General features: G+C 42.4%; 1 protein-coding gene across 1 annotated transcript in view; it reads left to right on the top strand.

Annotated features, from left to right (window-relative positions):
* The window catches only part of raraa (retinoic acid receptor, alpha a), a 125,314-nt gene that overhangs the window by 52,927 nt on the left and 49,456 nt on the right, over positions 1–22,931 (top strand). Inside the window, exon 4 of the mRNA XM_026351987.1 lies at positions 2,013–2,819. Within this exon, the coding sequence (XP_026207772.1) occupies positions 2,666–2,819 (154 nt within the window). The 5' untranslated portion in view covers positions 2,013–2,665. The remainder of the gene's footprint in view (positions 1–2,012; positions 2,820–22,931) is intronic.

Raw genomic sequence — 22,931 nt, 5'->3', positions numbered from 1 at the left:
TATGTGAACAGCAGTGCTTGATGTTGCTTGTCATTCAGAACAGCCTCTTAAGGTGCCCACACTAGACACTGTAATGATAATGGTGAAGGAAGTGGCCCATTTCCAGCTTGTGGTTTCTCCCAGTGTTCAAGTGAGTTGTAGCTCCTCATTGAAACACACACTTCCAGTTGTGGCCTCTGGGTGTTGCATTAAAATATATAAGGATTTATATGGAGAGTGTCAAGGCCACATGTTGTTGTGGTAATGCTTGTGTATTACTTTGTATTATAGAACCAGAAATAATATTGTTATGTTACCTTAACTCTGAACCAACCTAAGGTTTAATAAGTGGCTACTGAGGAGAGAGAGGGGCCTTAAAAGCAAATAAAACCATATTCAATTCCCATGGGTGTTTAAAAATGCTAGAACAGCTTTCCATCAAGCACACGTTTCAGTTCACAGCCCCTGACCAACACACACCAGTTCACAGCAACAGGGTGACTAGGGAGCACTTTGACAACGATCAATAAAAATAAGGTGACTAATAGAAGGGCAGACTCATAAAGTCAGCTCTCCATCTAATCAGCAGACATCACATTCACAACTCTCACACTACACACCAGCAAAAACACATATTCTTACTGTAGGTTAGTAACTCATTCCCGTAGGTAATTACTCATTTTTCCTGTAGGTATATAGTCATACACAGTCAACCTTTTGACACTTACACAAAAGGATCTTTTCCGTTGACAGCAAGTGGTAAGGCAAAACTCAAACCATCAAGTGTGCTAGTTAAAAGTAAAAAAAATACACTCTTGAAGATGTGCAGATTTTTGCTTTACAACTATAGAAGGTGGACAGTGACAGGAGAGGTGTGATGCAATCAATAAAGTGTCTATGGCTTCGAAATATCTTGCAAAGGACCTGTGATGTTAAAATACAGTTTCTACTGTATTTCCTGAATGATTTATTATTCAGTGAAAACTCCAACTCCTGAGGATGTGTCGCACTCACCAGTCAATCTTTAAAACACCAAATGGGAAGCAGAAAGACTTGTTGAATCTATGCCAAAGATATATAATATATGAAGCTGTGGCCAAACTCATGGAAACATGTTGATTTTTCTTTTAATTCGTCACCCATCTGTAGAAGGCTGTCAACAGTGCGCCCCCCTCGGCTGTCATATCCTTTATGTACCTCATACAAGTGGGAACAGGCACACAAACATGTCTGACTTGACCCTCTTCTCTTTTACGGGAGTTCATCCCTGATGTCCATGTGTGATTCATGCTAGGGTGTCACATTCCTCAGCAACACTGCTCATGCAAAGACATATCCCTCCTACTTTTTACAGTGCTTCTTAGTTTTACTGCCGTGTGGTACACTCACAGACTTATAAAAGGTTCATTACAATAAAAAATAAGTTGCTCATGCTATGACAAGCTGTTAAGAGGAAATTGCTTCTCTCTTACTCTTGTATATATTCTGGTGCTAGTGTACCATTTTATGGTAATTGTGTTCTCTGGGTGTAAAGTTGTCAGTGCCCTTGTGTGCACTCGTGCTTTCTGCTGTGATTACAGGTCTGTTTGTACATGTCTTTTAATTTGGAAGTCAACTCTGCAGCAGAAATCTCTAGTGGTCCCACAACGGCGCCTTGGGTCTCACCTCTGGCTTCTTCAACTGGTGCAATTAGCAAAGTTTTCTTTTGTGTTTCTTTCCTCGTTTATGTTCTGGCCTGTCTCCCGTAGTATTTGTAGTCTGTCACTGTTAATGAGCGAGCTTGTGAGTGCACAAAGCTGCGGGGAGACATCACACACCCACTGCTCTCTTTGCAGTTTTAACACTCCATTAGTTAATTAAGGCAGATGGGGTGTTTTTGTAACATTTCAGATGAGACATTACCATTAATTAGCATCAAAAGAAAAGAACTGTTTTGCTCAAGCACTTAAGTACAAAGGGAAACGATCTCCTTACCTTGTCATTGAAGCACTAAATGATCTCCCTCTCTTTCTCTGTGTTTTTTTTTTTCCTAGGCAGCGTCTGTGCGACTGCAAAGAGAGAGTCAAAGAGAAGAAGAGCCTTGTTTTGGCATCATGTGATCTGAGCATTTCGTAGAGGCACGCTGCAGTGGAATCTGTGCCCCAGCGCAAGAATCACAACCACTAGCACCCCTATCACCACTATCACAAGCCATCAAAGTCACCTGCTCTTGACTCAACTTGCCTTCTGTCTCTTTCTCCCCCTTCATTTTAAAGATAAGGAATGGTCGTGCTACTTCCTAACCTTCCCAGCACTTCACGCAAATAAGGCCTTTAAGCGTGTTTCACAATACCAGAGAAAGGAAGGATAAAAACACTCTACAGTCCCCTTTTATACTTTTGCCCTGTGTGTCTTTTTTATCTTCGTTTCCTTAGTAACTCAGCCCTCAACACACACATTCAGTAACCCAACAGGATTTTTCTCTCGGTGACATCTGCAGGAGCCATTTTCAGGAGAAGTTTCCAAACCAAAAGGAGTTTTTTACTAACTTCACCTGGCGGTCCTTTGGAATATGTACTTATCCGGCGTCCCTATGGGGGATTAAATCATACAGGAATCTACACTGACTTCTATTTCGCCCCGTTGCGTCTTGTTAAGGTGGTTTTTCATTGAGGTCTGTTTGTGACTGGAGGTGGACTGAGCCATCATGGCTGGGAAGGGCAACCAGGTGCCAGGCCCCCACCTCAACGGCTTCCCCATGCCCACTTATTCCTACTTCTTCCCCCATATGTTGGGGAGCTTGTCGCCTCCTGCCCTGCCAGGACTGCCCATTAGTGGGTACAGCACCCCCTCACCAGCCAGTAAGTAAACTTTACTGTTTTTGCTGGTTTGTTTTTACCTGTGATGTGCTATGTGCCTGTGCCATGCTTTGACTCCCGTGCAGGTTGGTTTGTTGATACAGGAAGTTGGAAGAAGATGAGTTACTCTCATTTGAATGTGTCCTGATTTACCTGTGCGACTGTGCCTCCTTGTTTCCTTTATGTGTGTGCGTCTGTGTTAGTGTGTGTGTGTGTGTGTGTGTGTGTGTGTGTGTGTGTGAGAACAAATTCTTGTGCCTGGGAGTCTGCTAGTAGAAGGACACTTTCATCTCATCCTGTTTAGATCATTACTGTTTGAGAGATTTGTGTGTTGGTAAACAGAGAGCAGCAGCCACATACACACATGCCACACACCCACATTGCCTCCAGCGCTGTCCTTAATTTACAAGCCCACACACATCAGCACACACACATGGAAATGTCAGTGTAGATCACAAGGAAATGAGGCAGGACAGCCAGAAAGGAGCATTGTTTATTTGGGGGAACACACATTTGGCAAGTCTTCCTAAAATAAATCTCACAAATGCTATCATTGTAGCCAACCTTCATGCTGTAGCTCCTTTAGACCATCTATCAAAATCTTGAAGCTGACTCGCAGCATAGAAGCATACTTTTTCCTAAGGAAATAAAAACTGTTCTGTAGTGTCTTGATTTATACACAAGAAAATCTGAAGAGTGGTGAAGGAAGTTAAAATCCTTTAGTCAAATAAAAGCAGCTGTACCGCAGTATACTGTTGAAATTTTATGACTCAAGTTTTTCTATTCCAGATTATTATTATGAAAGAGGCAATATTATGCATAATTTGTGGTTTATATTTTTATACTGGGGCTCCATTGAAATATTTTTGGACTATGAACAATTGCAAAAACAGCCTATTTTTTTGATGGTGAGCCTTTATTTATCTCAAGTGACCAGTTTATTTTAGTTCCTGTCTCTTTAATGCCACCTCTACCCCAAGTCCACTCTGATTCTGATACACTGTTGTAGTAGTGTGTTGTTTGAATGGATTTTAGGTTATATGTCTGAAATAAGGTCTGCGGTGAACATAAGGTCAAGATACAGTACTAGCATTTTTTATGCTACAACATATACCAGAGTGATGTTTAACTTAATGTTAATGTTGAAATACAACTATCCAGGTATTTTGGGTTAGAATCAGATCTGGAACATGGCAGTTGACAAGACAAACAAACTCTCTCCTCTCTGTCACTCATTTGTATGCAGTCTAACATGACAATTGGTACTACTGGATTTACAAAGCTACCTAAGCAGAAATAGTAACTTTTTGAGTGAAACTAGGTTGTGAAAAGTGTCAAAGTGCCATGAACGGTTGAAAACGTTGGCTGTTTTTGGTCTATAATGTACATTTTCCTGTTTGGGACTGGGCACTGATATCCTGAGGTGATGTGCTTGACTGTGTTCAATGTGTGGAAATGGAGCTCCATTTATGGGGTGTTGACATCCATACATATGACTGTAGGGAGAGTTTTGGGGAGTGTTTGGAGATGATCTCTGTGAGCCGAGGATTGAGTCTGGAGACGAAGTCAAAAAAAGCAGACAAGATTTTGTTTTTGTGTGATTTTGTGTTCCACATATATTCAGGTCTTGTTAGAACTTTGTTTATTATGGACACCTGTTATCACAACATTGAAATTAATTCATGTATCATATTTTTCAGCATGATTACATGTTTGGCACTGCAAAGAAATATCTATCTATCTTACTCTGTGATTAATAAATTATTGTTGTTTTTATTTTCAGTTTGAACAAGTAGCAAAATAAGCAAGCGTGTTGTTTAATTTCACTAGATACCTACACCTGTAAGATACACCTGATACCAGCAGCTTTAACCGAATCACACACACTGAATGTGAATTTGACAAATAAATTATATTGCACTGCACTTTTTAAAATTAATTTGAGAAACAGCAAATAACAGCCGGATAATCAATTTAGTGGCAGCCACAGCAGCTGACATGTGAACTAAGGCAATACAGGTGTGGTGCAGTTTGTGTGTACCAGTGTGGACAGGCCTGGCAGATCGTGACGTGTGACAATCTATTGACTTTCTATCTGCTGGAGTTTGCGTTGGCAGTCCGTGTGGAGGGAAGTGAAGAACAGTTAGTGCCCAACCCAGTCACTCCCACTTCCCCAATACCAGATACCCCACCTCACTCACAAAGACCGGAGCTCCCGTCAGATTCCTCTTTTTACATTGTTGCAAGCAACGTGTGTTTCTGTACATCTCTTTGTATCTGCGTGTATGCGTGTGTGTGTGTTTCCCAGTCTTTGCCACTGCTAGCTTCCTTCCTATTTGCCTGGACAAACAATTCCTTTCTATAAACACTGGAGAGCCAGGGACACCACGGCTTCCTGATGAGTACACACTCAACATAATACGCACAATCTTTGCCCTTCATGCTGGCTCACTTTCACTCGTCGTGCTCGTCCGCGCATGCAGATAACTGTAGGCGCGGTTCACACACAGCAACACAGCAAGTGAAACAAACGTGTCGCATCTGCACACACTTACACACACTGCAACACAAACATGCCACCGTCACCCATTTCTCTTTCTCTCCCCTTTTCTGGATTAGTTCTTTCCCCCTGCCTCTTTTTTTTTTTTTTTTTACAAACACAGATGGAGTGAGGGAGGGGGAAACACTGAGTTTGTTTGGAGCTTGAATAATCAGGATTTATAGAAAGTTGGGACGTAGGCAAAAGAGATGAGCGTTGGATGTTGTGGATTTCAACATGACTTCCGGTTTGGACCAGATGCACCTGACTGTATGCATGTGTGGACTTGATGTGAATAATATAGTTAAAAAAATAAAGTTGGTGTCAACAGCGTAAAGGCAGTTATGATTCAGATCCTCAATATTCTCAGAGCTGGGAAGGAATTGATACATGATACCCTCGCTGTTCATGCCAACTCCCACATTCTCTTAAACAAACGCACAAGTGCTGACATACATCTTGAATCTAGATTGTCTTCAGACATCATTTGGATTATGGTTGCCAGCATTTGTGCCATGAAAACCTTCTTTTACTTTCCTACTTTTCTCTCTTCACTCTCATTCTCCTTTTCTCCTTTTTGGCCCAAGACAAACAGATAGGGTTAATCTAGGCCTACAACACACACTATCTCCCTGCGTGTCTCCAGCTTTAGCCTCCTGGGTTATGTCTTCACATCACAATATCTGAAAATCATCAGGTTAGGTTACACGCCAAAGCAGATCAGTTGCAGATATTGATATTACATTTACTGCCTGCAGGTTTATTAGTTAACTGAATGTCACTGTGGATTGATCACGCTCATACACCCATAAATGTGCACTCTGCTGTTTTCAGCGCAGCCAAATATCCACATCTAATGGTGTGTGCTCATTACACACATGCACACACATGCACATGCACAACTTTCATTAGTATTTTCGATTAAATCCTCGGTTCCAAACACTCGTATGAATATGGAACTATCTGGCATTTACACCCCAACTATTGATCCCGTTATTATCATTAAAGCCTGCCGCAGTCACCAGCTCTAACACCTTGCTATTACATTAGCACGGTGTTTTGAGGGATCATAATGAATGGAGCCAGCTTGCTACCTGCTGCCACAGCGGACTAATTGGCTTTTCCCCACAGAGCGTTCTTGTTTCAGCAGCCACAGTAATTGCTTGGTACAGCAGCGTTTCCTAGTGTGGCTAACACACACAAGCACCAGCTCCTTTGACTTATTAGAGGGTAAAATGGCATTTATGAATGTACTTTAGGGCCAGTAGGAGAAATATGAACGGATATTTTCAGACCTCAAGGATGCTTGTGTGTGTTTTTGTGTGTGTGTGTCTATCCCATTAAGCAGGCCATGGCGGAATGCGTTGACCATGAGTAAATTTGGATATGGTAATGTTTGGCAGGGTGTGTGTTTGTGACGGTGTGTGTGCTGGTTTCTGGACAGACAGGTGGTTCCCCTCTGCCCCGGTGGTCTGCAGGAATCAAGGGGGCATGTCAGTACACGCCATGGGTGGTAAAAACACACATCCACACAAAAACACTTTGACATATAAGGCTTCTGTGGGAAGGATGAGGATAATGACAGTGAGAAACACTTGTAATGTGCCCCCATTTGACAGCAATCCAAAGAGTGTGCAGATAACACACACACACACACAATCTATTGGCTGACGCATTTTTTCAATCATGCTACCAAGTACAGACCATTTAGCCACTACACGCACACACAGACTCACACATGGAGAAGCAGTACCTCTAGGGAGCTGGATGTCATTATTGGAAAGTCTCTATTCTGATGGCGAGGAGAGACTTTCCATTATGGTGGGGACGCAGGCTTATTAAACATGACGTGTGAAACACATCTAGCATAGCAGCATAGCACTCATTCACCCCAGCTTAACAACTGTGTTAATTAACTGCAGAGCACTGGGAGGCTGGAAAATTAGAACAAGGACTGTCCTACTCTTACATTTTCAAAGCATTAATCGTCTTTGATCCTTCTTTAAGCATTTGCAAATCACAGTTAGGTGACTTTTATTTTTCACTGTGTGTAGAAGCAGAATATAAGTAAGTGGATGGCCTGGATGTATTTCTTAAGAAAGCTGTTACATATAGGTTACACAACCTTAAATAATTCTGTTCCCATTTCTCTGACATACAATTTCCTTTTACCCTGAGCTTTTTCTGTCTTAAAAAGTTTGCTGATGCTTTAAGAAAATATTTATACACATGAACATAGCTTTTTCATAACTTATAGTTTAGTAACTAATTTAGTCTTTCGTCTGTGTCTGTCGGCTCTGTTTCCAGAGAATCGCTGAGATTTTCTCTCAACCTGCCCGTAATGACCTAGTCCTACGTTGTCAGTCCATAAACAGGCCTCCATTTTGGATCTGCACGGCCGCAAAGTACACATTTGTGCACACACTCTCAGGTGAGGTGGGAAGTTTTTCCACCGCTCTGCTCGACCCACTGGCAGGTTTCTGCAACGTTGCCAGTCAGAACACAGTGCCTCGGCGTGAAGTGGGGGGAGGGGGTTATAGAGGCCGAAGCTGAAAAAAAAAAAAGGGTTAAAATGGACAGATCGGACAAGGATTAGAAAAAAAGCACTCCAGTAAGTGGACAGAGCAAGACAAACAGAAAATGAGAGAGACAGAGGTGCATACCTACTACTGTGCAGAGGTGACAGAATTGGGAGCCCTGGGACCACACAAGTAGACACACATGCACACCCAGCACCTGTGTCCTGTGCCAGCATCATGTGCCAAAGCACCAGCAAACTTAGCCAGAAGGGACAAGAAAAACTCATCACCCTCCTCACCGGCCCTCTCTCCCTCTGCACGTCTCTTGTTCTCGCTCCCCTGTTTTTTTTTCCAGCCCCCTCTCTCACCCATTGCTACTCTCTCTGTAGGCATTAGTCCTCTTTTCTTGCCTGATCCATCCTCTCCTGTCCGTTCATTTTTTTTCCACACTGATCTTTCTTTCGTCATCCCCACTCCACACACACCTCCAACCCCTTCTTCCCCACGTCTCCCTTTCTCATTCTCTGCTATCCTCCTTTCTCCCAGCCTCCCTTTCTCCACCGTAGGACTTGACAGAGCTATCATTACCCTGCCACCTATTTACTCGCAGCTTGTTATTTTCCATTTGCTTTGAGAGGACCTGGGGCCAAATCCCTGCCCAGAATACTTGATCCTAGCCACAGGATTTATCCCCGAGTGGCTTGGCAAGTGTAGCCCACTCCCCCAGCACCCCTTTCTCTCCCTTTTTCTTCTCTCTCTCTCTTTCTTTCTCTGTTTCTTGCTCTCTCATTCTGTCTTTCTTTCTATAGTTTTTTTTCTTTCCATGGCCGCTTATGCAAATACAGGCCCTCTTTTTCAAAGAGCTGTCTACCCATAATCCGATGGATGGCTCCATTTTCAGAGTGCTACACACACACACTTGCACATGGATTTGTGCACACAGGCAGAATGCATCACACACTCTATTAGGAATACAAGGATACATGCTATCTCTCATAAACATTCACACCAACTGGCACATACATGCACACATGTGTACAGATGCGCACGCACAGAATGAGCACAGCGAGAAAGCCCTCCTCTGCAGCACGGCTGTTAGATTTTGAGCAGGGAGTGCTTTAAGCTGCAGTTGGGCCATAACAACTTCAAAACCAGCAGTCTGTCGCCAGCAGCCATGCAGCACTCAGTTGGGTAAACACTCACATAATCTAAATCTCTCTCTGATGTGCCAACGCAAGTATCTTTATTTCTGCTCTCTTCAAAGGCTCTGCAAGGAAGTCAAGACAAGGGTAAAGCGATAAGGACCCCCTCCTTCCTTTCTCTCTCTCTCTTTCTCTACAGCTTTCCTATCCTTTCCTTCAACTCGCTCTCACACTGACCCTCTTCTGTTTCCTTTTATCTCTTCTCCCCTTGCCATACGCACACACACACACACTCTCACACACACATGCACACATATATATCTTCTCATGCCCTTTTTGCCGTAACCGTTGCATACAGCCATAACTCACACTGCTGCATACATTCAAATGTCAATGACTCTCATGCAGGTATCATTCCTCTTTGTCCTTTGATAAGCGGTAGGAATGATGGCAACTGTAAAATATAGGGCAGTTACCTAATGGAGGAGATGAGAGAAGGAAGGGAAGGAGAGAGCTGAGGAAAGGATCCGGGAGGTTGTGCAGATCTGTCCTGCACTGGTCGGAGAGTGATTGAATTATCAAGCAGAGCTTTGCTTGTTGTCCAAAGGGGGTTTCTGAGGGAAAGCCCTTTTCTCAGTGGCTAATGCGCTTTTTCAGCCTAGCACAATGGCTAGCTGTGTTGTGCAAAGGAGCTAAGAGAGCTCTGTTCGGCCAGAGCTTATGGGGCCACCAGCTCTCTCTTGGCACCTCTATTAGGGGCCCCTGCCCACACTTAACCTCAAGCCTGTCTGCTAGCATTGGCACATAGATTCCTCAGGATGGAATGATAAAGCCCTTGTGACAGTATTAGCGCATTATGGGCCTAAGTGTACCGTAGGCTAACTAATGCTAAATGTATTGCGCTGTGTAATCATTAGCATTGCAGAGATTTGTGGACACACACATTGAATCACGTGGCCTCCTATTACGTCCTGGTATGCTCTTTGTTTTCTTTTTCAGTTGCAGTCCTTATGAAAGAGGAATCTTCGTTTTTGTATCAAGAAAACCTGAACACTGTCATATTTCTGAACCTTTTTTTTTCCTGCAGTGTTATATAATGCTGGCATACTGAAAATGCTCTCCAAGCCTCAGGTTGTGTCTGTAGCCCTTTTTAACAGCTCTGCTTACCCAGAGACTTCCTGTGACTTGTTACACTGAATCACAGAAAGCATCTGTGTTATCAAAAATACACTACAAATGACTCCCATTGTTAGCAATATTTCGATGTAATAGAGGATCTCAAATACAAATTAAACTGCAGAGTTGTCTGTCCAGACAAGTCTTAAACAATTTGAGATTTGGGACTTAAAGAAACAAACGTGCGCTCTAGATGGGATTAAAACCACTAATCAGTGCACACAATATTAAAAGCAACGACCTTCCCTTACATAAATACATTCCTTCTGAATAGTGTAAATGTGTGAATGTGCTGCATGAAACACAGATGTGAGGTCTGAATTCTCAAATCATATGATATCCACAGGTAATACTGCACCAGTGGAATGAAAGTTTGTCTGTTGTTTTAATACAAAATATAGTGTATTCCTCTTGTGCTGTGCGTGTATGTGTATATGTGACTGTATGGCAGAAAGTGTATTTTTTAAATCTAGTTTCTTCACTGTATGTGTAGAGACACTGTGCGTTTCAGCTGGTTTTTCTGGGCTTTAAAGGATAAAGTCTGGCTCCATCTTCTCTGTAATCATTCTTTACTTTTCACCATTTTGCTTTTGTTTTTCATCCCACTCGTCTCTCTTTTCATCAGGAACAAACAGCTGTTCTGCAGTTACTCTGTGATCATTGTGAAGAGGCTCCTGAAACTTGCACTGGCTCTTGCGACATCTCTTGTTCTTCCTCACTCCCTTCTTCTCTGACACACGCACATTCATGCTTTTTTCTTTTGTTTTTTTCTAATGTGTTGTGTGTGGCATGTGCTGTAACCGTTCAGCTAATAGTACGCTCTATTATATGCTCCTTAGGTTTTCTTCTTTTTGCAGAGACCTCCTGTAAGCTTGTTCTGTGCAGACAGAGAGGATTTGATTTGTGACACAGTTTTGTCCCCCATTTAAAACGGCCTGTGAAACAACTGGTGTGCATTATGCATTGATTAGTCCCCTAATTTTGTTTGTCCCAAACAGATGTTCACAAACTCCCACAGTCACATGTCAGCCACACCGGCCATATGACTGTCATGACCTAACAATTCTGTGTCACAGTGAAGTGGCCATAATAGAACAGCCAACACAGAGGCACCAGTCAATCTAAAATGCAGACTGACCGGTGGATTAGACTGTGTAGGATTTTCAGTCATTGCGTTTACATGCATTTAAGTAACCAGGTTACAGTGGGCTTTCTCAAGTAGGAGGATCTCTTAACTGTCATGTAAACGGAAAACCTTGTTTCTGCAATGGGGGTAGGGGATTAGAAAAATATCATCATACTCATCACTCTCCTAGTTTCAACAGAGAGAAGCAACTGGGTGAAAGGGGAGATCATTACATGGAGCGATTTTGCTAATCAAGACAGCGTATTACAGAAGTGCATTTCTTTAATCAGACAGTTTGTCCTGTTAGGAGTATTGTGTCTCTCTGTATGTGTCTCTCCCGCCACAAAGTCAGGCAGCAGTCTCTTCTGTCTCTAGAGTAGGGGTGACCAATCGGTCCTCATGTTCTCCTTTCCTGCTTGTATTCCAACTGTCTCTCCGCTTACAGCTTCTAAATAGCTGAACACACCTAATTCAGGTAATGAACAACAGATATGGCAGGGATAGGTGGAAAACAAGCATTTTTTGGTGGTTTAGAGTTAAAATCTGTGATTTATGCTTCTAAAATCAGCCTAACATAGAGGAGAAATCAGATTACTCATGTGCTGCATGAAGATTTCCAGTAACCAGGTTTCTTGAGTGAATTTAAAGTTGTTCCCCGATTACCCAAGAAACCTAGTTTCTCTGAGTAAATCTAGTTACTTGCGTTTATATAAACGCAGACATTGTTGAGCTCACACACTGACACAAGCTGGTGCTGAGAAATTCCATAGTCACTGACAATGACTGATCGGCCAGTGCCAAGATAAAATCTCAGGCCTTAGGCTGGAGCAGATAGACAAACACTTGCACGCTCAAGTGCAAACACACAATGACCACACTGTAACAAAACACAAAGCTATTTCTTTTCTTAACTCAGACAAACATGCATTCTTAAGTCGCTCTATGAGGCTATCCAAATTTAAATTGTGGCAGACCCCACAAATAGAAAGTGGTTTAACAGATCTCGTCTTGCATGGCCGTTGAAGCTTACACAATACACGTTTTCACAAAGCACCAGCACCACACAATAACAGTCAAGTCTTTTGATCGGCTGCTTGTTTTGTGTACACAGTGATCCGAAGAAAAACCAAAATCAGACAAAATCTCCCACAGCAAGGCCCTGCCTAGGCCAAACCAGCATTTTTTAAGTGGTCATGTTTAGGGGTCAGTATCGGTGGTCAAAGAACATTTTTAACATCCTCCCCTAAAACCTTTTGGATGTCAGAATTGAGAGCACCACATCCTTTTCTGAAACTGACAAATTCACTTAACATAGGTCAGTGGTGCAGAAGTGTGAAAGCAGGCAGGTTATGAGCTCTCCTTTTTTGAGTCAACACAAAAATACTTGTCACTTTAAATATGTACTAGTAGCGATGACTTCTAGGAAAGACCAGCCAGATGACGCATTACAGACTAGTTTGCTACACATATATACACGCTTTTAGTCATATTCTAATTTAATACATCTTGGTCATCAGTGTTACTACTACTCATTAATTCACATACTGTTATCTCACAGTGCAGCCACATTATTGCAAATAAGCGAGCTATGGGGACAAATAGATAAAACAGAGACGATCTGTAAATTATCACCAAAAGCGTGTGTTGACAATCTAATCTAATAAACTGTCTGCTTCACAAACAACCACTTGATAACCGATTGATACATTATAAAGAACCACAGGACGAGCAGACACATGCACTCAAACCCAGTCACTCTGACTCATACATACTGTACATTCACAGCTTATCACGAAACACCATGAGTAAAATATCTTAAACGGAGGAGGCTGGGGTGACTGTTAACAGAGAAAGAGACAGAGTGACACTGCATACCTAACGTCAGACCCATGACCTCCCTCTCTGACCTAGAGACCTGTCTAATCACTCACTCTTTGACAGCAAGAGACAAGGCTGAGGATGAGGTTAGGAATGGGGGGGAGCGAAAGATCAAGAGAAATGAGAGAAGTGAAGTGCCCCTGCAGGCATTTTAAATCACTGTAGGCCCAGACATAGACATACCCAACAACACCAGATTCCCGCTTTCCACACATTACCACTGACTTACTTTAATACCTGCAGGTAGGGGAGTGATGGTGTCTACATATGTACAAGTACGTCAAACTCCAAGAGGGCTTTAACTTTCAACTTTCTGCATTCAAACTCATTTCTCAGACGTCTGTTGGCGTGTAATTGTGCGAATGCTGTTTCGATAAACCTGCGCTCATGTCCCAGAAAGCAGGTTAAATGTCTCTGTTTGCTGTTAACACAGAGAAAGAGAGAAACAGAGGGAGGGTGAGGTCAGGTGGTGCCAGAGATGGGATTTCGCTGATTCAGTATTTACTTATCAAACACAACAGTTTCCTGTAAGCACTTGGCCAAACTCTCGTTCTCACCGCCTTACTCTTCCACTCTGAATCTACTTGTGTTTTATCTCTCAGTTTCTCGCCCTCAGGCCCTCTTTCTGGCTGTTCCCTTTCATCGTTGTAAACTTTTGGAGGATTTGATTTCCCTCCCCAGCCTGTTGTCGTTTGTCTGTATTTCCCACGTTTACTTTCTTCAAGGATCAACTTCTTCGCTCTGTCTCTCACCACTGCAAGCCCTTCCCCCACTAATGTCCTCTCCATCTCTATGCACTCATCTGAAAGATATTACACTTTGAATAAGCAATGTGCAAACATCCGTCTATCCACCCAGCTATCTAGTCAGGCATTCACAGCGCCTGTAAGCTTCAAATTGCGCTGATAATTGAAGTGTGCACATAATGTGAATTAGGAATTAGCTTCTTTGACTCAGGGAGTTGTGTTGCTTTAAATATTATACTAACTGAGATTCTCATATGGGTGTGTGCAGGACAAGTGAGTATGTTTAAGCATTTGGTTAAATCCAGGAAATGTCCACACCTTTTTTTTTTTTTTTGTTCTGCTCTGCTCTATTTTGTCCATATTGGTTAGGCTATTAAACAAATGTACCGAACATTTCTGTGTGCACATACACATATAGCACAAGCATGAGCAGCCAAGGACGATGAATGTATGTTTCTGGAGCACATTAGGTGGTTTTCTACTGGGAAGACAACTATGTGGCCTCTCTGCTCCTCCCCCTGAAAACTAAAAAAAGAAGGCGCTCAGTCCTGGCAGATGTGCTGTCAGAGCCGGCGTCTTTCAGACCTTTGAAAAATAGCCTTTATGTCAAAACCAGATCACTTGGACTGAAGGTACACATGGAAAGTAGTGGAAGCGCTCCAGGGGAAAACGTTTTGATGGGAATATTTTAAGTCTTTATCGTGAAGGTAGTCGTCTGTCTGTCGACACGTTCGGTGTGGCTGCTTGTACTGTGTGCCCAGAAGCTGACGTAGTTTTCCCTTGCGGTGCTCGTGCGCACATGCATGCACATCTGTCCATTTCGTACTGTGTGTGTGTGGCTGTACATCCAAAACCATCCCACCCAAAGTTGGTACATTTTAGCTGTGCTGCCGTAGTCTCCATATTAAGACGCCTCAGACCAAGAAGAAGGTCCTGGGGTATTCAATGAATTCTTCTAAGGCTTCTTCTTTTTTTTTTTTGTAAAATATTTTGTTATGTTCTCCTCTGAGGTCAAGAGCTCTTACTGCTCTCAGGTTCCGCTCCCTTTATTTAATTTTCATTGTAATGGTTGGTCTTTAGAGGAGATGGTGGAAGAGGGGGTGAACAATTGCTAATACATTTTCATCCAGATGTGGTGCATTTGCTCTAAAGCTAATTAAACCACTCTTATTTAGTCCATCTCTACCATTCCTCAGGCATTCTAGGTCTATGCACTTGTACCCATAATACACAAAGGATGTAATACACATAATACACAAAGCTGTATGGGAGAAATTGAATAATGGCAAAAAATAAGCTGAGTGGGCATTTAACATAGCTAGACCAATTTTGTGATGCACAGCCTCTCAACAAGCTATTCCATGTTTTTTTAACTAAAGGACACACTGTTCACATCATCATAACTCTCTGGCTGTACACTATCAAATGTTGTTTTTTATTTTTGTTATTAAAAACCCAGCCCCTGTACCATCATACCGCAATCCACCTACCTGCACCTCTAGAACTAGTTTCTGCATAGTATACCTTTAATAATTAGTCTCTAACAGCTGCTGACTGTACATTATATGTACCAGACAGACATGAGAGTGGTATTAGTCTTCTCACCCAGGTCTTGTCAACAAAGAATAGAATAGCCATAACATTTGCATGCGCTGCTATTACTGACAAGAGTTTGCAAGAGTGCAAATTTGATTTTGTTTCTGTAATTTTACTGCCGTTGCAGGTAACTGTTTTGTATGCTGGAGCGACCACATGCAAAGAGCTTCACACGGCTTCAGGTGTTGCGTTTCAGAACTTTGAGAAGGCAGTGGAATGAAAGCTCACACACACACACACACACACACACACACACACACACACACTGAGGGATGTTTGCTCCTCCCCTCGGAGACTTCAAAGCTGGCTGTCCCTAGAGGAACTTCAAACGCTGTGGAGGCCATTAAAAGACAAAAATTATTTTCTGTAAGGTCGTGATTTATTTGATTGAAAAATGAAACCACTAACCCAACAGACATTATTTTTCCTTCCCAGGACTTGCTTCACCAGGCAAAACCTAAATTGCTACCAGGTGGGATTCCTCGTAAGAGTAGATACACTCTGAGGAGCCATTGCTTTCTCGCTTGCTCTTGCCATCCAGCATCTCTTTTGACTCGATGTATCTTGTCTCTGACTCTTTCTTTTTGTCCTTGTCCAGTTTTCTTTAGGATGTCATTCCCTCATTTACAACTTGCTGAATAAACACAGACACGGCCACTATTTTCTTAGAGTGTGGTGCTAGCACACAGCCACTCACAACTATCAGTCAGTGAAGCACAGATAAAAGAGGTGGAGACGGAGCGCAGTGAGCGTGTTTGTGGAGAAATGAGGTGGCTGTGAAATTCAAGCATGTGAGAAAGTGATGGACCTGAGGGAGCGTGTGTTGCGAGACAGGTGAAAAGCTTGGGGGACTGAGTAAAGAGAGTGTCCTCTCAAGGAGAAGAGGGTGAGGACGAAGATGAGGAAGAAGCACTTGAAAGAGTGGTAGTAGAAGTAGGCAGACAGATAGAGGGGATGATGTACAGTTGACTCGGAGCACTAAATAGAATACTTGCTGCTTTATTATTATAGATAAATTATGAAAATAAAATCTTAGTAGTAAGTTGAAATGCAGTTATTGTATGCAGTATATCAATGCTGATATACTGTTTGTTCTGTGCAAACGTCTAATGCACTGACAACACAGGCACTAAATACACTCATGTACCAGGGCTGTGTGGTGTTTGTGTTAATCTCAGCCTTCAGCTGATCCCACCGCTCTAGTTCTTACTATTATTAGTTTATTTCTTTTATCTACTGTATGTACTTTTATGAAGGTCATGCATAAAGCTCCAGGCTTTTTTGCCAAAGTTGTTTAATAATGTCCCATGCAGGCATTGGCCATTGATGTTGCTGAGGACCAGAGAGTTGAATTGGAGGACTGGATCTAATTAGAAGCAAACTAATCTGTGTGCTCCTACACCAACAATATTAATTATATTGTAATGTAATGTAATGTAATATTACAATAATTTGCTGGTACAGAGTACAGGCAAGCAGTAAGACACGTGAACTAGCCAGACACGTTTATAGGCAGATGACATATCAAGACAAAAAAAAAAAGTTCTCTGCACCTTGATGTTGGCGAGATAAGCGGCAAATAAGCATGTTATGAGGTATTCCATGTGGTATGTACACTTGCAGGTACATGTGTTTTTCACAGCTCTCCGTGTCACATTGACATGAATGATGAAACCTGTGTGTTTTCTTTGCACGTTGGTTTTTGTTTTGTTTTGTTTTGTTTTTTTTTTTTTTTTTTTTTTTTTGATGGGGGGGGGGGGGGTTCTGTAGTTTTGGCTTTATTTATCTGTGTGAGAAAGAGAGAAAGTGTTTTTCACAGTTTGCAGGCCACCACTGTTTTGTGGTTTGAGAGTATTGGCCACTCAGCACATGAAACACTAATTTTGTGTATGCCTTTATGCTGCTGAGTGTATTTCATCCATGTGGATACTGTTTGTTTACGACTCTGTCTGTTTGTTCCTGTGTTTGTGTGCATGTGCACCATTGACGAAATTGCATCTCCTTTTCTGCCACCTCCTGCTTTTCCTCCTCCTCTTCCTAATGTTATCTCACTTCCTCTGGGCCCCTGACAAACCCACAAAACAGGGAGAAAATAGAGCGCTTTATTGGGACGCCTGTCAGGACTCCCCCCGGATTTATGGCCAACAGACAGCGTTTATCACTCAGCGCAGAGAGGTAGGGTAAAATGCTGTGGGAGGAAGAGGAGTGGATAGAGAAGAAGAACGAGGTAAAGGAAAAGTGATGCCATCTTGCAACTGCACATAGAAGCACTCAAACTGACTGGAACCATTTCTGGAAAAGAATTGTTAGTTTATTACGCTGTTAACATCTTGAACGCATTCGCAGAACAAACCAGTGCCACTGGAGATGTTTGTTGAATTTATTATGTCAACAGCTGAAAACTAAAATTGTTGAAAACTAATTGCACATTTTTGCGTGTTTGCTACAGGCTAAACCGGTGGAATAAACATGATTTATTGCAGTTGCAGTCGCTTTGATTGACCTAGAACTGATGGTAAAAATGTGCTAACAGATTGGAGACATGCACCTTTTTACATAAACTTATTATTAAATTTGAATATATGGAAAGACTTTGGTCCATAACATGTCTTTCCACTTTAAATGTTGCCTTTCTGTTTATATGTTAATTTTTGCCTTGAAGTCCTAACAAACAACTTTTTATTCAGTGAAATTATTCAGTGCTGGCATTCAGATCTTCTTTTGTTTGAACTAAATCACTGGTGTAAATGGAGATGTGCTGTGACTATTGTGTGTACTGAAAGTTTTATCCAAGCAAACTCTCCAAACCTGACAGATGTAAACATGCTCTGCATGTGCTGACCCAGCTTACTTTTCTTGAGTCACTCAAGGACAACTGATCTTGATACATTAGGTCTTTTTTCATTCTGGTTGTTGATGCAGTGACATCAGAAGTGGTGCTTTAGCAGTGATGTTTCTTGTGTGTAGATATATTATTAGTCCTCTGAATGTAAGCTAGGCTCTTAGTAGCCATGACTTAGTGATCGCTGTTTCTCGGTTGCATTATGCTATAGCTAGATATACTCTGCTTTAGGTGTGTGATTAAAAATAAAATTCCTGCTAATGTGCTGGAAGGAGTTTGCTGTGTAGCCTTCTATCTATTGTTATTTTGTGGCTACTTCATTCATTCACCCACTTTATTGCTCTCTACCCTCTGTCCACATGCAGTGCTGCTTCCCTGATATTGATTTTGGGTTGGGATGTTTCTCATTTTATTTATACACACACAAACACGTATGAACACAGTGTAAACATGACTGTGTGAGTCTGTTTGCATGTATGTTTTGATGTATACTTATTTTGCCAGAGCAAGATTTATCATCATCAGACCAGGTTTCGAGTTTACATCAGCACCAATATTCATCTTGGTAATTTCTGCTCTAACGATCAAACCCCCTCAGCAGTGCTGCTCAGTACAGTACGCACAGAAGGTTTTAACCGTCCATGCGTCTTGCTACATGCCAATAAACCTAATACAAACACAATGCTTAATGGTTGGCACATTAGCATACATGTGTCTGTCATCCCTTCAGTCTACGTGCTAGCTAGAGTACAGGAGAGACACTTACGCCACATGACAGCCCATCACAGCTATGATGTGGTGATGGACCATAATGACTTAAGGCCTGAGATTTGTTGATGAACTGAGATCTTATTGGCAGAAACTATGTATCAAAGAGTCTCAGGAGAGAGTTCACAGCCCTTCATCTTCTCCCTCCCTCTTCCCATCTCTCACCCTCTTCTATCTCTGTCTGCGAAGAAGATGAATTAGGGATGACAGAGCCTCTGTACAGGCTTTTAGTGAAAGGGAAAGGAGGAGGGAAGGGGAGAAATGGGTTAAGGGATTCATTAACACATGATGATTTAACTGGTTTGATTTAGTACCGTGATACACTTTTCTGGCATCCTAGGCTATCCCCCTGTGGATTGGAGAGGAAAGAATTTTCTTTTCCCTTGCAGCATCCTTCCTTCCTGCCCCTGAGGAGTTCCCCCCTCTGTGCTCCTACGCAGCCTGTCCTCGCTCACCTTCTTTGATTTTCTTCATCTAACACGCCCACTCCTTTTTTTTTTTTTTTTTAAACCACCTTTTCTTCCAACTCTCACTTTCTCCCTCTCATATTTTCCTTATCTCCATCTCCTCCCCAGTGTTCCTGTATATTAAGATTTAATGTCCCTAAACAAGCTTTCTGTCAGCCCACTGAGAGTGTCAGCAGGGGCGCTGTGTTTCCCCTTCTGTCTCTGCTGTGAGAATCACTCTCAAAGCTGCTTAGGCACACGCACACACTCATGGGGTGCTTGTGTTTTGGGCAAAAATCTATTTTTTCCACACGCTGTGCTTGAGGATGGTGTCATGCAGGGTCTGACCCTCATCTCAACCCAGCCTGTAGAGGGCACTCCTTGTGCTGTAGGAGTGTGTGTGTGTGTGTGTGTCACATGCCAACTAATCACATTTCACCTACCTCACGGTCCCCTCTTTGTGGGAGGTGGGGCTTCCTGTTTGACCATTAGGAATTAGATCATGCAGTATCATGATTGGATTTTAGCTTTGACACACACACAGACACACACATAAACACATTTACACTCCTCCTGTTGCCCTCAGTAAGCAGCCACAGGCTTCACACTGGTCTAGCACATCCACATGTTTGCAAACACACTGTGCTCTCTGCCTTTAGCCTGCAGCTCACCTGTTTCCCGATGAAATCCAAACACACACACACACACACACACACATACACACACATACACACACAAACCCTTAAAAGAAAGAAGGACTCTGACAAGCGGTATATCCCTATTGTTTCTCTACATCTTTTTTTTGCTTTTCTCATTCTCCTTTTTGCTTTTCTTTTTTTTTTTCTCCTGAAAACGCTTAATCAGAGAAACCCTCCCACCCTGTCCCACCCCCTTTGACCTGCAGGGCATCCCGACTCACCAACCTGCTAAATAATTAATACCAGCAGGCGCTCTTGATTAAAATAACACATCAGGTTTCCTTCATTGAGAAGCATGACTCCGCTGTAATGTTGCTTGTGGTGCAGCTAAAGGCCTCTTCATGAATGCGGCCTATGAACACAAATGCACTTGTTAAAGCCTAACACACAGTGAATTCTGTATCATTTTAAAACATTTCAAAATGGAATTTCAGGTCATGTTTATTTTTTGTATTTAAAAAAATTGTAAATCCAGAGTTAATATACTGAACGCAACATTTTAATGCGGAAAAACTTAGTTTCAGCTTCTCACCAGAAATCTGTCACCAGCTCTCCCCTCTTCTTCTTCTTCTTCTTCTTCTTCTTTTTCTTCTTCTTCTTCTTCTTCTCTTCCCCATTGCTGCTTTTTTTCTGTTGTTCCTCTGTTGGTTAAGTTTTAAATTGAAGCAGATGGCATTCATGGGTGACACATGATGCATGTTCATGTTCGCTAATTATGTCTTTGCCGTGCCGTTGGCCTGTCTGCTTTGATTCCCTCGCTCCAACAGCTGTACATTAGCTAGGATCACCCCCCCCTTCACCTGCCACTTTCCATCTCTTCTGTACATTTCTTCACTAATGCCCCAAATGTTAAGATTAACAATCTAATTGTTTGTTTGTTTGTGTGTACAGCTCAGATAAGGTGTGTTCCCTTTTGAAATGGTGTCTCACACAGGCAGAGGCGGGTTGTAATATGTGTGTGTCCGTGTGTGATGCTGTGGCTTGTTTACCATTATTTTCTGTTGTGAGCACACACACACACACACACACACACACACACACACACACACAACCACACACGTACATTGGTGTGTCTACTTCACTCTGCTCTGAAACAGTGCAGCCACTGGGGGTCATCGTTCCTCGTTGCTCCAGCGAAAATCTCCTCTCACAGTTCTGCTGTTGGGCTGGTGTGTGTGTATGTGCACGTGTGTGTGTGTGTGTGTGTGTGTGTGTGTGTGTGTGTGTGGCCCATGCCAACATTAGTCGCCATGACGTCCCGCTAACCACAGTAGGCACCCAAACAGATTAGCACCTCACTTGTTAATACATTACAACAAGTGAAACTGAGAAAAGCCTGAATAAAGCAGTGAGATTAGGTCACTGCTCTGTTCTAATGATTTATTCATGTGTGACCCTGTTTCCAAAAAGCACATTTCTGATTCTTGCAAGTAAGCATCTTTACTTTTTAATTTACCATGGCACTTCTTTTTTCTCTCTTTGCTTCAGATTGTTCTTCCTCATCTGTGTTTTCTCTCATTGAGATGCAGCTTCTCACTGATTTCTTTCCCTCATTACCTATTTTGCCTCATGCTTTCATGTTTCTCTCTTTTGTTCTCCTACTTCTCTCTTTTTCTATATTTAGCATTCTCTACCAGAATGGGATTTTTGCTGGTGTTGATTCTCTTTGATGTCTTTTTAATCTACTTTCAAGCTTGTTTTAAGTTTGGCCAGTTGACCTTTATTGGTCTGTAGTATCCCAGTCGTTGCTACATTAGTAGTGTGTAAGTGGAAATTCTTGCACCTCTTCAGGTGTGTTAGAAGTTTGTACCACCTGTTAATGGGATTATCATTTGACCTTTGACCCCATAGCTAGCTAGCTAAGTAGAGAGCAAGCACATGATTGCCGGCAGATTAATGCCCGATCCCTGGATATTTCAAATCTTGTTTCATCAAGAAGCCAATGCTGCGACTACCAGACAGAAACACACAAACATCCAGCTGTATAGATGTGAGCCCCCCCCCCCCCCCCCCACACACACACACACACACACACACACACACTAAACATGTCTATTGAGGAAGCTAACTGACACCAAGTGACCGTGTGTTGTTTTTACAGTCAGCTTTCTCTGGATTGTTGCTCAGACGCTCCCTCTCCCTCTCATCACAAAGAGGGGCTGCTTTACAAGGGTCTGGCTGCAGTAAAAGCCAAGAGTTGTAGGGGGCACAGGAGGCTGTCAGAGAGGATGTAAATTACACAAATAAAACTGCACACTGGCAGTGAGTGAGACAGAGAGGGGGAGGGGAGGAGAGGTATTTACTGTAACTTCAGAGAGCAACAAAGTGGGACAGACAAAAGGAGAATAAGAAAAAGAGAAGAGGTGAAAGATGTTAGTGGAGAACCATCATTAAGCATTTGAATATTACTGTCACTGTGCATGTGCCGCGCTGGCACAATCCCCAACACTATGGCACCCGTCTTCCTCTCCTGCTTTTTATCACCTCCTCCCATCCTTCCTTTAGTATCCCTCCCTTCCTTCTTAAGGGCTTTTTCATCTGCCTGCTGGTGCACCTTTGCACGCTTCAGAGGACATCCAGATGAACGTCTTACTTGTTGATAGAAACCTGCCACTACACTGTAAACTTAGACTCAACAT

Source organism: Anabas testudineus, chromosome 19, assembly GCF_900324465.2.
Source record: "Anabas testudineus chromosome 19, fAnaTes1.2, whole genome shotgun sequence".
Taxonomy (NCBI): domain Eukaryota; kingdom Metazoa; phylum Chordata; class Actinopteri; order Anabantiformes; family Anabantidae; genus Anabas; species Anabas testudineus.
Note: the sequence above shows the minus strand (reverse complement) of the source record. Positions and strands in the feature narration are given on the sequence as shown.